At 33.8% G+C, this 19,220-nt stretch overlaps 2 protein-coding genes across 2 annotated transcripts; both read right to left on the reverse strand.

Annotated features, from left to right (window-relative positions):
* Positions 1–196: 196 nt before the first annotated feature.
* Positions 197–8,528, reverse strand: icln (chloride nucleotide-sensitive channel icln). Its single transcript, XM_090117185.1, has 6 exons — positions 8,222–8,528; positions 7,799–7,939; positions 6,966–7,061; positions 5,009–5,139; positions 2,920–3,033; positions 197–2,099 (listed from the first exon to the last, which is right to left on the reverse strand). The coding sequence occupies exons 1-6, from the start codon at positions 8,341–8,343 to the stop codon at positions 2,068–2,070; spliced, it is 636 nt and encodes a 211-aa protein (XP_089973311.1). The 5' UTR covers positions 8,344–8,528; the 3' UTR covers positions 197–2,067.
* A 3,782-nt stretch (positions 8,529–12,310) lies between these two features.
* Positions 12,311–15,454, reverse strand: LOC149896912 (catalase-like). Its single transcript, XM_090117261.1, has 2 exons — positions 15,065–15,454; positions 12,311–13,793 (listed from the first exon to the last, which is right to left on the reverse strand). Exons 1-2 carry the CDS (start codon positions 15,197–15,199, stop codon positions 12,363–12,365), a joined length of 1,566 nt encoding a protein of 521 aa, XP_089973387.1. The 5' UTR covers positions 15,200–15,454; the 3' UTR covers positions 12,311–12,362.
* Positions 15,455–19,220: the final 3,766 nt, after the last annotated feature.

Genomic DNA, 19,220 nt, shown 5'->3' on the forward strand with positions numbered 1-19,220 from the left:
AGATTCTTAGTTTATTAATGATATCAATTTTGCAGCACAACTGAGGCGGTTCATGAAATATGATTTTAATTCCCGTGTGGGTGTGTTCGTTTTATCGAAAAGTATGGAAAGGCGTGCCTTCTGAATACGTAATCATATTTAAACAAGGGTGCACATTGAAATAAAGGTTGCTAGTGTTAGAATAAAACAACAGAAATATAATAATGGAGTTTATTACGAAAATTACATCTAGGTTTTTGGAATACAAATACTACATTACTAACATTTGAGCGATACAATTTCAAACGTTTTCTTCACGTAAATAGTCACTCGTTAGCAAAATAACATCAATCAGTATTAACATACATATATTTACCTTATATATGAATCAAACTTCATATTTCAAACAAAAATAGTACGAATCAAGCCTTGACGTACAATATAAAAATACTCACAATCACGCTAAAAATGTGTCCGAAGCTTGACTCTGCCTATACGTGTATTAAGCAGAGTTTTCTAATAAGCTAACAATAGACTTTGAACATTACAGCGACGAAATAAGGTGTTAATTTCAATGAATTTTTTATACAACGCCGCTCGGACATTTTAATACGTAATTGTGAGACTAGTTGTTTATAGTACATCAAACAATCAAACAAAAAATCACACATTTCGTTAAGATTTTACCAATTGATATAATAGTCAATTATATATATATCTTATTTCATTTTGTCAAACTAAAATGACAATGTTATACAATTTTAGAGGTTTTTAAAATTCAGTTCACATAAATAAAATGTACTACAGACTACATACAGACCAAAAAAGAGATACAGCTCCTTCTTCGCTAAATCAGGCGAACTACAAATCTTAAGTAATAATCGAGGGCTCTTAAACTTAATAATTAAACAGCAAAGTTTATTAACATCAAGTTGTTTTTGTATTAAATAATGTGTAAAGTTTTATAAATATAAGGCAACTTGTAAGAAAATTAACCTCAAAATACCTAAGTCTAAAAATCAGTTTTAAAGTAATTTATTCAGTTGAAAATTGAATAGAAAGTGATATATTATTGTCAGTAATATTGAATCTAATAAAATTATTAGAGGATTCGGGATATTTTCACATAGCCATTGATTTTACTTGTCGAGATCCATATTCCTGAAAATTTGGCAAAAAATTATATAAAATATATTCGTATTCGAGTCTTAGTTTATTTTTATATGCAGTAATTGCAACTGTGTCTAATTTTTTCAGATGTATAAAAAAATGCATTTTATACAAAAAGTTTTTTTTTACATCACTAATTGGAAAGCTGTTTTCACATTCGTATTCATTTATGTATCGACGATTATTTTGAAGTGAAACCTCCTTAGGCGCGTCGTGTATAAAATTTCAGGTCGCATCATGGCAATATAGTCACGTCATGGATCGACGATTTTGGTATTTTTGAATCTTGTAAAAGTAGTTTCACTTCTGACACGTGACATAATACAACTTCATGAACTAAAAACTTGTATCTTGTACCTAATATCTATCTTTTTTTAAAATAATGAATACGAATATTACTTTAATAAGCCAACTGCACCTTTACTTTTCTACACAAGTCAATGAACGGACGCCAGTGCGAACGCAGCTTTATATTATGATTCCTAACAGTAGTTGGAATACATTTAACCTTTAATATATTACTATATTTCCGCCTGCGGCTTCGCCCGCGTTTTCAAAGGAAAACCCGCATAGTTCCCATTCCCGTGGGATTTCCGGGATAAAACCTATCCTATGTGTTAATCCAAGTTACCCTCTATATGTGTGCTAAATTTCATTGTAATCGGCTCAGTAGTTTTTACGTGAAAGAGTAACAAACATACATACACATACATCATAATCAATACCATCCTCACAAACTCGACTTGAAAAAATTGACTTTTTAATTGAATTTTTTATTATTTATTGAAAAAAAAAATTATTAGTTAAATGCATTCCAACTTAAAGTTTGGTAAAACATACTTGCGTACAAAACACACGCTGTGTTAATATTAAAACCAATATTTAATTGTAATTTATAATTAACATTAAAATTAAAAATTAATTCCGCTCCTTGTCCATGTCTTCACAATCTGAAAATAAAAAAAATATTTTAAATATATTTATGAAAACTTTTTATAGTGAAACTTCTTTATGCGCGAAGAGAGTAAAATTTCAAGGTCGCGTCATGGAGTAAGGTGACGATTTTGATATCTTTGAATCTTGCCAGAGAAGTTTCACTTCAAACACGTCCTCGGCACACACGCTCTTTTTTTGGTAAATATAGATGATTCTAATCACTACATAGTATAAAACAAAGTTGCTTTCTCTGTCCCTATGTCCCTTTGTATGCTTAAATCTTTAAAACTACGCAACGGATTTTGATGTGGTTTTTTTAATAGATACGACTGATTCAAGAGGAAGGTTTTAGTATACAAGTAGGTTATCAGCCTTTGTCCTGCCAGACCGAGACATTTTTTTTTTCTTCGTCTCCACCGGGAATCGAACCCAGGACCCCTCGGTTCTACGCTCACGCGTCAACCACTGTACCAAGTCTCGGTCTGGCAGGACACAGAAGGCTGATCACCTACTTGTCCCTAAAGAAAATCGATCAGTGAAACGGATGTATAATACATCTGCCCCTTACCCCACTTGGGGACACTTCACTTGGACTAAGGACACATTAGGCCTAAATCTAGATTATAATTTATAACAATATATATGGCATATATTATATATATTATCGCATGGACATTATTTAGGTGTCGCTGAAAATCAGCTCTGCAATGAAGGCCTATGCTTTTCATTGCAAAATGCTGAGCGGCAATCCTTTAAAGAGTTTATTTATTTTTTATTATTATTATATTATATTGTATATTATATAGTGCATATATTAGGGCTAAATCACCTCACCGTGATAATTAGACGTTCCATTAGTGTTCTCAATCCTCAGTTGTTGTAACTGACTCCTTGCGGCTTCCTCTGGACTTCCCTCACTCTCCTCTGCGTCTTCGAATTCCTCTTCTCCTGGAAATTATTTTTAAATAAATAAACAAATAAATAAATAAAAATGTGTGCGTGTACTAGTGTACACACGTAAGAAGTGAAACTTCTTTATGACCTTATTTTTCAAAAAATAATTTTACTATATGCAACTTTACAGAAATATGTCGAATCACGCGTGGTAGGGATAAGAAAAAGATGGCGCGTAACGGGAAAATGTCACGCGTAACGAAAAAATGTTACACTAAATTTTTTTCCAACCCCGATAAAGAAGTTTCACTTCAAAAATGTGTTTTTTTTTGCCTGCCTGTTATTAATTCTTTGCTGGTTGGGTTACCTGGAAGAGATGGCTCTGTAGCCATAAGGTCGCCTATTGTGCAATTTTTGTATATTTTATTTTTTTATGTGTCTATAAATACTTTTAAAAGGTTCCCTCAACTATTTTTAAATAGGGAAAATGTATTTTGACGAAAACAAAATCGGGTTTTTACTGTCACATGTTCATGTTTTTTTGTTTTTTGTTTATGGCCGAAGATTTAAAGTGTATATAAAGACTCGCTTTCCGCCCTAGCTTCGCTCGGGTTATATTAGAATACATAATATTGAATAAATAAACTAAGTATTCAATATTATGCATTATCAAACTTTCCTCTTGAATCACTATCATCAGCTATTAAAAATCCATCAAAATGCGTAAAAATCTGAACAAACATAGGGATAGACGAAGCAGAAAGCAAATTTGTTTTATATTAAGTATAACATTGCGTTTGATACGACAGTTATAATTCAAAAACAGCTGAACAGATTTAAATGATTTGAATTAACCCGTGACGCGTCCGGCGCACAGCCGGCACCGATCCCGATAGTGTCAAGGGAGTTCACGAAATCTAGCTTTTTTATGACTACCGAGTTTGAAAATTTTATTTACCCTATTGTTCTATAATTATATGCCATGTATGATATATTTTTGGAAAGAGGAAGAAACTAGTTATAGCATAAAAATGTAATCATGACTATATATTTTTTCTATAAAATTATAAAAAATTGATTTTCTTTTGTTTTAATTTTAATTGCTTACATACTAACACTTACATGATAATGCTGAGTCATCAAATGATCATATTCACGTTTTCATATCACTACACGATTGCCAAATACATTCACTTATATTTTCACACATTTAACACAACGTATTTCACTATGAATAATAACAAATCTCCATTATTCACAAACAAGAAAAAAAGCGCCATTTTGCGTCTTCCGCACTGAAAAGTTGAGACACTTTTTCACTGAGTATTCTTCAAATATCCCTAAAACCAATATCATAAACGTATTCTACGTAAAATTTCCAGTAATATACGTCTCAATTATCACTCATCTAATTATTCCTCTCGGCATAATTCACAATCCAAATATTCGTTGAACAAGACAAATGTCACAAACTATGGCCGATGACGCAACTCAATCAATTACTTCACTTTTTTTTTTTATTTTGTGGTTTTAGTCTTTATTGCCAGCGTCGGAGTCGTACCGATTCGAATTAAAAATGTATAAGGCATAGACAAATATTTTTTATACTGGAAACATTCACTTGTAAGCAGCTACAGGTGACCTTCAAAGTCATTGGCCGCGTTATGAACAGTCGTTGTTACACAGGACGCTACAGTACAGTTTTAGTTATGAGCAACCGCCTGTTCATAGGACGCGTCACGGGTTAAGATAATAATTTGTTAAAACTACAAATAATATCTACCCGGCTAGAACCAAGGGGAGCAGCTATTAATTATTCACCAAAAAAATATGCACAAAGAAATAAAAATACACAAACCTTCATCAAAATCCTCTCCATCCATGTAAGGGTCTTCACCGTCAACATCCTGTGGGTCGGGGTGTAGAGCCTGACCCTGGCTCATCGCGGAATACATCGGCTGTAGGTCATGCTCGTTGCCTGGGACGAACCTAACGTTTTGCAGTTATTTATTTATTTATTTATTTATACCTTCATCAAAATCCTCTCCATCCATGTAAGGGTCTTCATCGTCAACATCCTGTGGGTCGGGGTGTAGAGCCTGACCCTGGCTCATCGCGGAATACATCGGCTGTAGGTCATGCTCATTGCCTGGGATGAACCTAAAATTTTGCAATTATGTCACACCCCGGACACTCCATACAAAATTATCGTTTTGACAGTCACACTGTAGAGACTGCAAACGTGTGTGTTAACGCTTTATGGTTGGCACATTTGTGACTAGCGTAAAAAAAAAATCGCGTTTTTCTTATGAAATACATCCGTAAACAGCACAATATCTAACCATTTTCTACGAAAAACGATAATCACAAATCCAAAATAATAAAATTACTTTAAGTCAATTTGATTAATGTTGTCTTCGTTGCGTATCGTCCTTGCAGAAAAATATGGCCCATTTTAATCACGATCGTGCGGGGTGAGGTAAGTGTTTAATTTTGGCGGGAGGCGGAGAGTGTCCGTTCTGTAGCGTTTAGCTACTATTATGTATTCTGTGATTATGTAGAAATACTGTCAATATACTACATGCTTACAGACCAAAAACGCTCTTTGATCGAAAAAGTAAACCACAACATGTTGTAGCAATGACAAAATGTTGATTTACATTCTGTAGAAACTGCTTTCCGAACCGGTGGTCAATGGTAAATCTATATCTATACTAATATTATAAAGCTGAAGAGTTTATTTGTTTGTTTGTTTGTTTGAACGCGCTAATCTCGGGAACTACTGGTCCGATTTGAAAAATTCTTTCGGTATTAGATAGCCCATTTATCGAGGAAGGTTATAGGCTATATATCATCACGCTACGACCAACAGGGGTGGAGCCACGGGGGTGAAACCGCGCGGAGCAGCTAGTACATAATAATAATTCAATAGAAATCCTTTTGGAATAGATACATGTTTGGGTTTGAGTTTTGAGTATAAATAGAACATATCCAGAATCTACAAAACTGTTACTATATAAAAATTAATCAACATCAACAATCAAATTTGACATCTTTTCAACATGCCATCTACTTTTTTTTTTTTTTTTTTTTTTGTGTGGTGTCTCTCAATGTTAGCCAGAAGGGCTTCTACATTTTAACGCGGACGCGGGGGTGAACTGAAGGTTCACCCTGGTAGCGACATGCACAAGGGCGTCCCCCCTTGACGGGGACCACGAACCTCGGCTTGAGCTGTCGCTTGAGTGGAGGAGGCCAGAAGGGCCCTAATCGGACGGGATGCCATCTACATAATACATTTTATCTTTGGCAGTGAAATTTTTATAGTTAACTAGTGGTCCGCCCCGGCTTCGCCCGTGGTACCTACATGTTTAAACTATCCTATCTCTCAAGTTGGATCGAACTGCACATGGTGTGCGAATTTTATTATAATCGGTTAAGTGGTTTAGGAGTCCATTGAGGACAAACATCGTGACACAAGATTTATATATATTATAAGATACTAGCTTTCCGCCTGCGGCTTCGCCCGCGTTTTCAAAAAAAAACCCGCATAGTTCCCGTTCCCGTGGGATTTCCGGGATAAAACCTAGCCTATGTCACTCAGAAATGATGTAGCTTTCCAACAGTGAAAGAATTTTTCAAATCTGCCAAGTAGTTTCGGAGCCTATTCAATTCATACAAACAAACAAACAAACAAAATATCAAACCTTTCCTCTTTATAATATTTGTATAGATAGCCTATAGGCCTCTTAGCCTATGTGAACTTGTTGAAAATAGTATTTGTTTCAATGCATGTTCTCTAGTTTGAACCATGTGTAGGTAACTAAATGGAATTTTTAAACTTATAATTAACTAATGCTCAAAAAGTTAAACTATTTTATAATGCCAGTGCCCAGTAGCAATTATTTTCCTATATTTTCTCAACTGTAAGATGCACTGCAGAGTACAGTATTTAGTCATATTTTTTTATCACAATTATAATTGTTTACCTCAACTGTGTGATGGGTTGGTCGTCAGCATCAAATTCTTCGTCATCATTCTGACTATCACTTGTGTCACCGCCTCCAGACTGGTTTTGGGGTAATCTGAAAATTGTTGCACCACTTTTGATAAAGCATTTATTTTTTAGTTTTAAAGTAGGGATAACAAATAAAGTATTGTATACTAGCGGTCCGCCCCGGCTTCGCCCGTGGTACATATTTCGCAATAAAAGGTAGCTATGTTCTTTCTCAGGGTCTAAGGATTGTCTGTGCTAAATTACATCAAAATCGGTCCAATAGTTTATGCGTGAAAACCATACATACATACATACATACATACAAACCTTTCCTCTTTATAATATTAGTATAGACTATAGATATAGATGTCGCAGGCTAATGTATAATCACGCCGTTTTCAAATGCTTGACATTTTGTAATATGCTGAGGATTTACTTTTTCCAAAATTCTACAAAAGACGGTTGCAAGCTCCTATTTCTGTGATGTTTTAAAAACACGAACCTAACCTAACCCATCCCCTTATCCAAACGAAATATTTCTGATAATGAATTCTCTCTGAATATAATTTGCCTGCGACAGATACATTTTATGTGATGTTTTATGACTACATAGTATTTTAAACAAAGTCGCTTTCTCTGTCCCTGTGTATGCTTAAATCTTTAAAACTACGCAGCAGATCTCAATGCAGTTTTTTTTTAACAGATAGAGTAATTCAGAAGGTTTTAGTATATAATTTATTAGTTTTTAGACATAGCGGACAAAGCCGCGGACTGAACGCTAGTTTATAATAAATCACAGATAAATATTAAAATAGATGACCTTACCTTAATTCATAATTCAGCACCATATACAAGGCTGGGCTCGGCTCTCTCTGTATGGCATGTAGTGATATACTGGGATATAGCAGTGATATTGTTGGTGATATACCACCAGAGGCACCCACTCCTCCGCCCCATAGGACATTACTGAGAATTAATAATTATTTTTAAGATATTTTTTTCTTAGGTGACTTTTTGGGGTGTTTTAAAGTAAAAAATTCAAGTGAAGTGAATTAAAGTAAAAAATTAAAACTGATTTCACAGGTGATGACGATAAATTAAAGCAGCAATGATGGGTACTGTGTTTCGAAATACAAATTATAATCTCAGAAAATTTTCAGGAATTCGAATTTCGAAAGAAAAAAAGTCCATTCATTATCCATCCAAACAAAGAATATTTTTTCTTATTAAAATTGGAATTATACTTACTTTTCTGTTATATATAACGTAGCTGTACCTATTTCTTGATCGTTTATGAACAATTTAGTTGATGGTGTTTGTAAAATAATGCCTTCTACCGGCACAGAAAATGTTGAAGATACCACAACCATTTTTAATGAGTCGTATTAAGTTTCAAATATCGATAGTTTAAGTTGTTAAACACGTCACTGTAATGCAACTGTGACTAAAAAATATTAAATGCTAAAATAAACTCATTTGGAATCAGAAATAGAAAGAAAATAGTACAATTTCACAAAAAAACACGTTTCGCGCATGCAAATAACACAACCACAGACAGTAGAACAAGTATTAAAAAATAAAATAGTGACTTGAGGCATAGACAAAACAATAACTATTCCAATTTCCAGGAGTTAATTTAATCCTGACCTTAATTAATTGTAATTAATATTCTACTACTGCTGATTTATACTATTTTATTTTATAAAATGGGTGATTATTACTTATTAGTCCAATTCGCATTTTTATTAAAAATATACTTTTCTTCGTCTGTGGTCATCTAATTGTCAAAGCAAATTCGTTGACGTTTCTGAAAAAAAAATGTAAACAACGCACAAACGTGTTTTGAATTTTCACTCGCAGCGCGTGTCACTTGTGACGCTCTTTTCTTCAAATAATATTTCTGAATATATTCGAGAATAGTACAATAAAGTAATTTTCTAAAGAAATATGTGTAATATGATGTGATTAAGAATTACTATAAATTGTATAACAGATAACTCAACAAGCAATTTATGTAAAACAGTAAACTTTGTAAACAAAAGTTTTCATTCAACTTTCCTGGATATATTTTAGTAAACTTTTCAAAATACTTTTCCGAGACAACACTTTTGTGTACAATGTTAAAGTGTTAAAAAATTGTGTGTTTCCTAATTTTAAAACACGTTATTAACAGCAATGGAGATTTCTAAAACAAACGTGTTTATCAAAGAAGAAAGTATGCAACAAAACAACAAACATATTTTAGAGGCTGATGTAAGTAACTTTTATAATTGTTTTCTTTCAGATTAATTAATTACCTTTTTACCGAAAACGAATTGATATTATAAAATATTATATGTTTTTATTTACTTTATGTGAAATAAACATAGTATTATATTCATAGATAGATATAGAAATTATTTCCTATATCCAAAATTTTTTATCAGCCTCTTCATGGTATTGGTGATGACAGCACTGAGAAATACTACAGACTGAATGATACAGTATTTGCTGAACCAGTGACAGTAAATGCTGAACATTTATCAGATGGTAAGTAAACAGACCGTTATTCAATAGCTATAGATAAGTACAGTTCGATTCAAACTTAATGGCGGTTCGGAAGTTAGGTGCAGGTGCTAGTGCAGTGCGCACAGGTCCCTTAACGTCCCGCTAATACCTAAATTTTTTTTGCGCACCGGATCGTATGATGTTCCGAGCCGCCATTAAGTTTGAATCGTACCGTACTTTAATATTATACTTTTATGAAATAATATTTTTTTTTAATAATCACATATTTGTTTGTCTTAAAAAAGTGTACCTAGTCATTTGGAAGATATGCTCATGCTTACATATTTTTTAATGTATATATTAATTAATTTACTTAAGTACATAGTGAATGAATTCTATTATGTATTTTATTCTTGTTCAGGTAAAAAGGAAAACGAGTGCCAATTCACATTTATGGATAAAGTAATCATACAGAAGAATCCTAAAAAGAAATATAGAAAGTTTCATATTGATGTTGAAAAATCTAGTGTGACATGTCCACAGGTAAGTAAAAAAAATTGGTTGTCTGTAAAGTCGGTTTACTGACGATAGTTGAACGTCCGATTGTGCTTCTTTTTCGCTCGTTCCGCCCTCTCGCTTGCACTTTAAGCCTTACATAGAACGCCTCAGAGCGAGGTAACGCCGCATGAGTCATGTTTTTTCGTGCGTGCAGCTGGCTATCGAATTATAAGACTTTGTCACGTCAAAAACCGCATCAAAGTCCGAAGATTTAAGCATACATATGGACATAGGACCAGAGAAAGTGACTTTGTCTTATAATATTATGTTGTGATATTTTGTTAGTTATATACATTCGTGTATTTATTTAACAAAAGATATATTTACTTAAACTTTGCAACTATTTATTTATAGGGAATTTTTCAAACTACAACTTTTATTAAATGTTTAGTAAAAAAACAACAGATTAGTAAAAAAACTTGAACTCAAACATTTATTAATATGTATTCAGTTTTATAGTATTCAAATGCTTTTTAAATAATTTTTTATAATGAATTGAAAAAATCAATCACCGCGGGATTCGAACCCGCGTCTTTCACTTTTCTGGGGTGACGCCTGTTCTCTCGGCCACCCATGTTCTCACCAGAGCAGTTGAATTTCTTTTACTCTATCGGCTTTATGTGCCTTAACTTGATAGTTGATACTTAGATTCTTTATTATAATAAACTGTAATATTTGTATGTAATAATAAGCTTTATAATTTTTTTTGTAGGAAAACTGCGGAAAAACGTTCAAATCGCAAACGCTTCTCAAAGCTCACATACGTAAAGTGCACTGTGCAGTTTGTATGTTTGTCTGCGACGTGTGCGGAATGTCGTGTATGGCTAAATACTTATTGATACGGCACATGGCGGTTCATGAGAAGAAGACAGTCCAGTGTCCTGTTTGTAAGAAAATGCTTAGTGTTAGGACGAGGTAAGTTTGTAACTTTTAAATTTAATTTATATGTATTAACTAGTGGTCCGCCCCGGCTTCGCCCGTGGTACATGTTTACGTTTTCTCTACATAAAAACCATCCTGGTACTTCAAGGAATATAATAAAAAAAGAATTATCGAAATCGGTTCAGCAGTTCTCGAGTTATGCGCTTACCAACACATTTTGCGATTCATTTTTATATATAAGAAGAAGAAGATAATTAATATGAATAAACATCAAAATCAGTTCAGCGTTTTATGTGTCAATATGTAATAGGCATACTGGAAATTAATTGTCAAATATTTTAATAATTTCTGATTTTTTTTAACTTTATTGTCCCTTTTTTTAATCACAAAAAACATAGTATTAATAATAATAAAAAAAATATTTTGGTATTAAAAAATTCCGAATCTGTATCGAAAATATATCTGTATATCTGCTCAAAAATATAACTGATATCTTCCCAAAAAAAAATCCAAACCAAACAGCCTGTATGTAAATTTTTGAAATTTCTATATTTGTTGGAATTCAGAATAAGTAATTATATTGGGGCCTTTGTTAATTGCTAACCAGTTTTTGACATATAAAAAAAAATGCTTGTCCTTCTTGCACATGAATTAAAAGAAGATATTATAATTCATTAATTTACACCCTATTATGGTTTTTTTTTTAACGTGATAACGTTTTTAAAATCGTTTTAGTCAGGTGACATGTTCAGAAACTTGTGTCACACCAAAACCTCACGAGCGCGATCGCAGGTATAACGAGAGAGAGACGGACCGATCTCCCGTCTCATCTCGAGCGTTGCCACTGCAATAAGTTATCATGTAAACATCTCGATCGTGAACCTACTTTACAAACAACCAATTTTTTTTATTATACTTGTAAGTTATCGTAAGACCCATTTTGAATATGCCGTCTGAAACATGTGTAACTAAAACTAGAGCTTGTCTAAATATTATCAATATACAAAAATATCTGTCTGTTTTTTCAATTGAGAGTTGTATGTAGTTAATTAACGGTAATAATAACAAAAGTTAAAAAATGTAGCATAGTTTATGTTCGTCTGTGTGATTATATTCGTATATATATTTTTTTTGTTTTTTACGTAAAAAAATATAGGTATTGATTGACAGAAAAAATCTCGTAAAATGCAGAAAATCGTTATTTTATTTTCTTATTATTCTGTACTTTATAAAATATGTAAAGTCTACTAGTATATAAGTTAACTAAACAATACTGGCTAAGTCTGGAGAGGAAGGCGTCGATCGTCTCTAGCACAGGTATGTTCCTAGTTGAGGCGATCGTCGTGTCTAATTTGTTTTTGTATTCATGTATTGTTTCGAAATAAACGATTTTTATTATTATTATTATTTTAATAATATTGTAGTATCATATCATTTAATAGAAAGCCATGAACACTGATTATTAAAAGTACATTTTACAAGCTGGTTCCCTCTGGTATTCTTTTAACGCTTGATACACCCGACTCCCAAGATCCCGGTCAATTTGTGTAAATATTTTAACAGCTCTCTCACGCAGCAGTGGTGTAGTTGGACCCAGGCTATCTATAAGATTGCTCATAAAGCGTTCCTTCTGCCCGTCAGACATTCTTCGATACCGCTGACGGACTTGTGCTGTATTATTTGGTTTCTTTTCGACAATCTCTATCAATTTCGATCTGTTTATATCCGTATATGCTTTCGGTCCATTGAAAGAGTTGGGATAATAATTTGGAGTGTCTCCTCCATTATCACCTACAGGTGGATTTCCGTCTCTATTATAATTGTTGGCTTCGATCGGACTATTAACTTTGATCTTGTTGACGTTCACACCTAAACGGTACAATTGAGTGTCTCGATAGGCGAAGGTTCGCGCCTCGAAAAGTTTATCTGGAGCTCCGTCTATACCGGGTACCAAATTGCAAGGACAGAACGCCATTTGTTCTACATCTGCAAACTGGTTGACTGGGTTTTTATTTAGAACCAATTTGCCGACTTCTGTGAGAGGATATTTGTCTGTAGGCAGTTCTAATGTCACATCAAATACATCGATGTCACTGTTCAATGCTTGTTCTAAAGTTAGTATCTGTAGGGAAAATGTCCAGCTAACCTGCCTTCCACACGCGATTGCTTGGTACAAATCTCTACTGAAATAGTCGGGATCGGTTGCTTCCAGATATCTAGCCTCTTCTGTTGTTATACTGGCTATCCCTGCATCGGGGTGGAAATGTAATCTAGCGAAGTATATATCACCTTCTTTGTTCTGCATCTGGTATGTGTGTATGCTGAATCCAGGCATATGACGATAGCCTCTCGGTATACCATCATCAGCAAACATAGTAAAGAACATGTTTAACGCTTCAGGATGGAGCGTTAAGAAGTCCCAAAGCATATTGTTGTCGCGAAGACCGGTCGAGGGGTTTCTGTGTTGACAGTGGATAAATGTAGGGAACAGAATCGGATCCTTGATGGCAAACATGGGACTATTGAAGCCCAGGAAGTCGAAATTGCCTTCCTGCGTGTAGAACTTCACGGCGAATCCTCTCCCCGCTCGGTTTATATCTGTGCCGCCCCGTTCCACAGCAGTTGGCGAGAATCTCACAGCCACTTGGGTTTTCTTGCCGATGCCGTTGAGGAAATCTGCTTTTGTGAATTGTGTTAAATTATTTGTGACTTCTAGATACCCAAATGCACCAGAGCCCTTGCCGTGAACGACACGTTCTTGGATTCTCTCCCGTGTAAAGCGAGTCAGGGAGTCCATAAAGAAAGGGTTGTACATAAGGTTTTCGTTCAATGTAGAAGTGTCGCGGCTCTCAACTGGTGCGCCACTGCTTGTGGTTAAACGAGTGCATACGCCCTGTAAATAGTAAAAGTATTTGTATAAGTCTTTATAATTGATGCCAAAAAAAGCTGGAAATTAAATAGCAATATCAAATAATATCCTATATTTGTTTGGTTGAGGGTATGAGGCAGTCATATCTTCTTGATCGATTACTCCATAGATTAAAGTATTAAACTATCTAATCATTACCCAACAAGCAAAATCATTAGTCTCCGACTCAGATCGTACTCTCATTTTCCAGTACACCAAAAGGTTATCACAGAATGAAATGAAAAGGATTAATAAAAATTTGGCAAATCCAAAAAGTGCCTACCTACCTACCTACCTACTAGGGAAGCGCGTACCATCTTAGACCACATCTTAGCTTTCTATCAAGCGAGATTGTGGTCTAGCGCTTCCTTATCTACAGTAAAAAAATAAATAAATAAATAAAGTTCACGCCTCACACGTTTAATACTACAAACAGGAAATCTTTATTTTACATGAAAAAGTAGAAGAAATTTAAATTCAATTTTTGCGGTCATTAAAAAATATCAGCTTCAGGAAAAGAAGTTTTCTATAGAATGGGCAAGCGACAAGAAAAAATGAAAAAATTAAAATAGAATGGGGAACTATTAGAATTTGAAAAAAAAGTTGAACATCGCAAAACAAATATTTTGTCACATATATATAAAGCATGGGAAAATTCAAAGAATGCTTTAGGGATATTCTGCGACCTTTTTAAGGCTTTTGATTGTGTAGAACATTCCACTCTATTACGGAAACTAAATTTTTATGGTATTAAAGGTTACGCTCAGGACCTCATAGCTTCATATCTTCAGAACAGGGTACAAACCGTTGTTGTTAATGGAGAGAACTCGCGGTGCGTCGATTAACATAGGTGTTCCGCAGGGGTCTATCTTAGGACCGTTTTTGTTCTTAGTGTATATTAATGACCTACCTTATTATCTCATCCTTAGAATAAATGGACAATGGACATGTTGAAAAAAAGATTCAACTTATTTGATTGCCTAATTTTTTTTCTAACAGACGTACAGACCAACGGACAGCATTGATATTTTTTTTCATTTTCTACCACATCAATTAAATTAAACAAGTTAAAAACCAGTCTGTAGTCACAACTGAAGTTCCTAGTCTTTTCACAATTACTTTATACAAAAAGTTTATAAAATAATTTTGATCAAGCCCCGGACGGGGCACGGCCCGGAGCTTTCCATCAGGCGAGATAGTGGTCAAGCGCTTTGCTATCAAAAAATAAAAATAAAAAAAATAAAAAAAGTACTCACCTCTGTTCTCTTCTTATATAATACAATTTGATCTCGAATAGGGTCTAGTGTCTCGTAGCCTTGACATGACAGACTAATTAGCAGTAGAAGAAAAGTTTGTAGTTTTTGATTCATTTTTGGGATTTTCACCAACATTGTGACTAACGGAATGAATTAAATGTGCTATCGCCTTTGTTATTTATATGTTTGGACATTATGGATATGTTACGGGCAATGTGATTAACAGGGCATTATTAATAAGGGCCGGCCATTATTAATAATTCCCCACAGATTGAAGTCCGTGTAATAAGTAAGTGATTAAGATAACTTGATTTATCACTTGGACTGGAGTATGAATAATTCCCTACTTATAGCTGGACTATGTGATAAATTGGACTGAATTGTGATCGGTTACTGTGTAGTAAAAATAAACAGGAGCCCAGCCAGCCAGCTATATGGATCCCTGGCCGTCGAACCAATCGTGTCGTCAGACGACAGACCGGCCTTTCAGCCCCTCCGCGTCCAATTGGCTTCACTCAGAGTACACGAGTGCACTCCAAGCTACTGAGCCCCCCCGGCCACGACAAGGCTTGGAACTGATGGGGGGGAGCCGAACCTAACCCACCCCAACAAACTATAAATAAAACTATAAAAACACTTCAGTTCACCTATTTTCATCATCACTCATCAAACATTGTAGAATAGAATATTATAATACTTGCATAGTACAGAATTGTTATAATATTCAGGTATATAAATTGTATCAACGGACGGATAAATGTCTTATATATCTATAGATATATATGTCTATATCACAGGTCATTTCCTAGCATTGGCAACCTATTGTTCAAATGTCGCAATTAATTGTACCTACGGTTTATTTTTTACTTATATTTAAGTTATTCCATAATTACGTGTATATTTTTTGTTGTCAAATAAAGAATTTATTTATTTATTATTTTATTACTTCACCCAAAATGGGCATTGTTCATAATGATTGGGAATTGGGAAAGTGATTAATCATGCTATTAATTACATAGCCCAATTGAGTAGACTGTAGTTATGAATTCAGACCGGCCATTATTAATAATGACCGGACTTATAAAATTGCCCGTAACATAGATATATATATACAGACAGGTGTTCAATTATTTTATTGTTAGGAAATAAGTACTAAAAATAGTTTTTAGTATTTCGCTGTTATCTGAGCAGTAAATAATGTTGATATTGATATGATTAGATAATTATTGGTCTTGATATGAATATAATGAATATGTCAGAGAACATGAACCTTTTTTTTTCTTGTCAAAAAAAACTATTATGTATATTAAAAAAATGTTTACAGAATTAACTTTATAGCAGCGTTATAATTCAAGTTTTTATTAATTAAAACGCAGAATAACACGTTTTATTAATTATTATCAACTCATCCTAAACACAAATACATATAATAAATATAGAAAAGTGAAATTGTTATAAATGAAGAATTTAAACCTTCTTACAAATGGCCATGTAGGCAATCTAAAAATTTGCTTCCATAACGAGTTGAAGCAAAAAAAAACACCTACGTATAAAATAATGAATAGTGTCTCTTTACAGTGATTGTTTACAACAATTCATTGACAGAGTGAGATAGAAAAAAAATATCAAAATCAGTTTATAAACGACGAAGTTATCCGCGAACACACATAAAAAATATATAACTACGGTCTAATTGAGAACCTCCTCCTTTTTTTAAAGTCGGTTAAGAGCAAGAATAAGCGTCGGCGCAAACGGGCAAACGGGCCACCAACCGCAGCCACTAGTGGCCAGCGACAGCCACTTAACACATTTTTTCATGTATTTTGCAAAGACGTACCCAGTGTTGCCCACACCGCCGTAATTACGGTAATCAGGAAAGATTTACCACCCTCCGTAGGATTATAATTAAATAAAAATTAAAAATAAATAGGATTAAAATTACGGTAGCAAAATACACCGTAATACGTAGCTGAAAGTTTTGTTTGTTTGTGTGACTTTGAACGCGCTCATCTCAGGAACCACCGCGACCGGTCCGATTTGATAAATTCTTTCGGTGTTAGATAGCCCATTTATCGAGGATGGCTATGGGCTATATATCATCACGCTAAGACCAATAGGAGCGGAGCCAGGCGGGGGAATCCGCGTTTAATTCCGATCCTGAACATGCTACTAAATAAACACGGTAATTTTACCGTATTTAAAATCAAGTCAAGTCGAGTAAAGAAGCGGCCGCGGCACGGCCAACCTTCCTACTAGTCCTATCCTACTATTACATATTAAAAATGCGAAAGTTTGTGAGGTTGGATCGGGAACTATGCGGGCGAAGCCGCGGGCGGAAAGCTAGTCCTATATAAATTATTACAACATAATTTCGGAAAATCTATCGTATTTTTTGAAGAATTCTACCTTGCTGGATTTCAAACTTGACGGACTGTTCTGTAGCGGTGACGACCACTCGCTACAGAACTGTCCGTGTCAAAATATATTTTATTTTTTTATTATTTTTGTTTTATTTATTTATATTAGGCAGCATTGCCCATATATTGTTAGTAGTACTTATTCTAGTGTTAGTAAAATATAACAAAATATATTTCTTCAGCTTCGCCCGCGTTCTCAAAGAAAAACTAGCAAAGTTCCCGTTAGTGTGGGATTTCCGGGATAAAAAGTAGCCTTTGTCTTATTCTGGGTTCAGCTACCTAAATACCAAATTTCATTGTAATCGGTTCCGTAGTATTTGCGTGAAAGAGTAATATAAATATACCCTCAAAAACTTTCACATCACTACATACTATATACTATACTACATAGTATAAAACAAAGTCGCTTTCTCTGTCCCTATGTCCCTTTGTATGCTTAAATCTTTAAAACTACGCAACGGATTTTGATGTGGTTTTTTTTAATAGATAGAGTGATTCAAGAGGAAGTTTTTAGTATATAATTTATTAGGTTTTAGACAAAGCGGGCGAAGCCGTGGGCGGTAAGCTAGTTTATACTATTAGTAGGATGCTTGACTGTTGACTGAGTTTTAACTGGAAAAAAGTTAGCGGCGAAAGTTATTTCTTTATAATTATTTATATCTCAAAAAATGTTCCTTAAATGGGTCATCCATCAGCATTAGTAATTGATCCACTTCTTTAATTATTATTAGTTTATTTATAATTAATTAATTTAAAAAATCCAATTACTGAAAACTTGATTTGCCTATAGAATAAAAAAAAATTACTTTTCATACTTTACATTTTTTAGTTTATTTCTATCTAAAAAGTTCCTATGATAAAATAATCAATCGCTGAAAATTGTATAATTTTATTTAAACTTCTAAAAAAAATCTTTAATTGTTTTAATCATCAGAAGAAAAAAACAACAAATATAAATATTTTTATAGATTCAGCCCGCGGTTCCGCGTAGTAGGCGCCTATGTGACGTAAAAGCTATAAGAATATAATCTATCTCTGATTGAAAGGTAGGCAAGTTTTATGGCATTCAAAATTTTCCCATTTATATCAATGATAATATTGATAGCGCTCTTAATTTAACGATAAAATTATATTTTAAAAATAAAGCAAATGATGAACTTAATTAATTACTTTTATAATATTTTATCAATAGGATTAAAGTATTAATAGGTACTCATTTAATTATCAAAAAACGATCAAAACAACACAAATAAGATAACTCGTGCATTCACTCCTACCACTCGAATAGTTGTTATGATCGTCATTTAAATAACGGACGGCAGCAGTTGCGCAGCATTCTTGTCTTGGCTTTGGTCGAGTAAAGATGTCTAAGAAATATAATTGCCATTTTGCTGGCTAGCTAAAGTTAAAAATTCATTTATGGGTCAAGGTATACGCTTTTACAACAGAATTCCTCATAAACTCAAACTCAAACTCAAACTTAAATTTAAAACTTTTATGTAAAATGTTTTTTAAAAAATGTATTAGGTCAGAGAGCCTGTTTCAGCATTAAGAATATATGGAAGATGCAAATCCATGGTGGTTTGTCGCGTAAAAACCACAGGACAGTTCTTTGGCATATTATGATATACATACATATTATGTAAATAAATTCTAATATTAACATGATTTTAAAAGAGCAACTATGAATTTTCTTGCCGGTTCTTCGCCATAGATACCTACTGCTTTCCGATTCGCTG

Source organism: Colias eurytheme, chromosome 27 (genome assembly GCF_061535395.1).
Source record: "Colias eurytheme isolate Ceu_HAF_F1 chromosome 27, ilColEury1 Martin Lab GWU primary, whole genome shotgun sequence".
Classification (NCBI taxonomy): domain Eukaryota; kingdom Metazoa; phylum Arthropoda; class Insecta; order Lepidoptera; family Pieridae; genus Colias; species Colias eurytheme.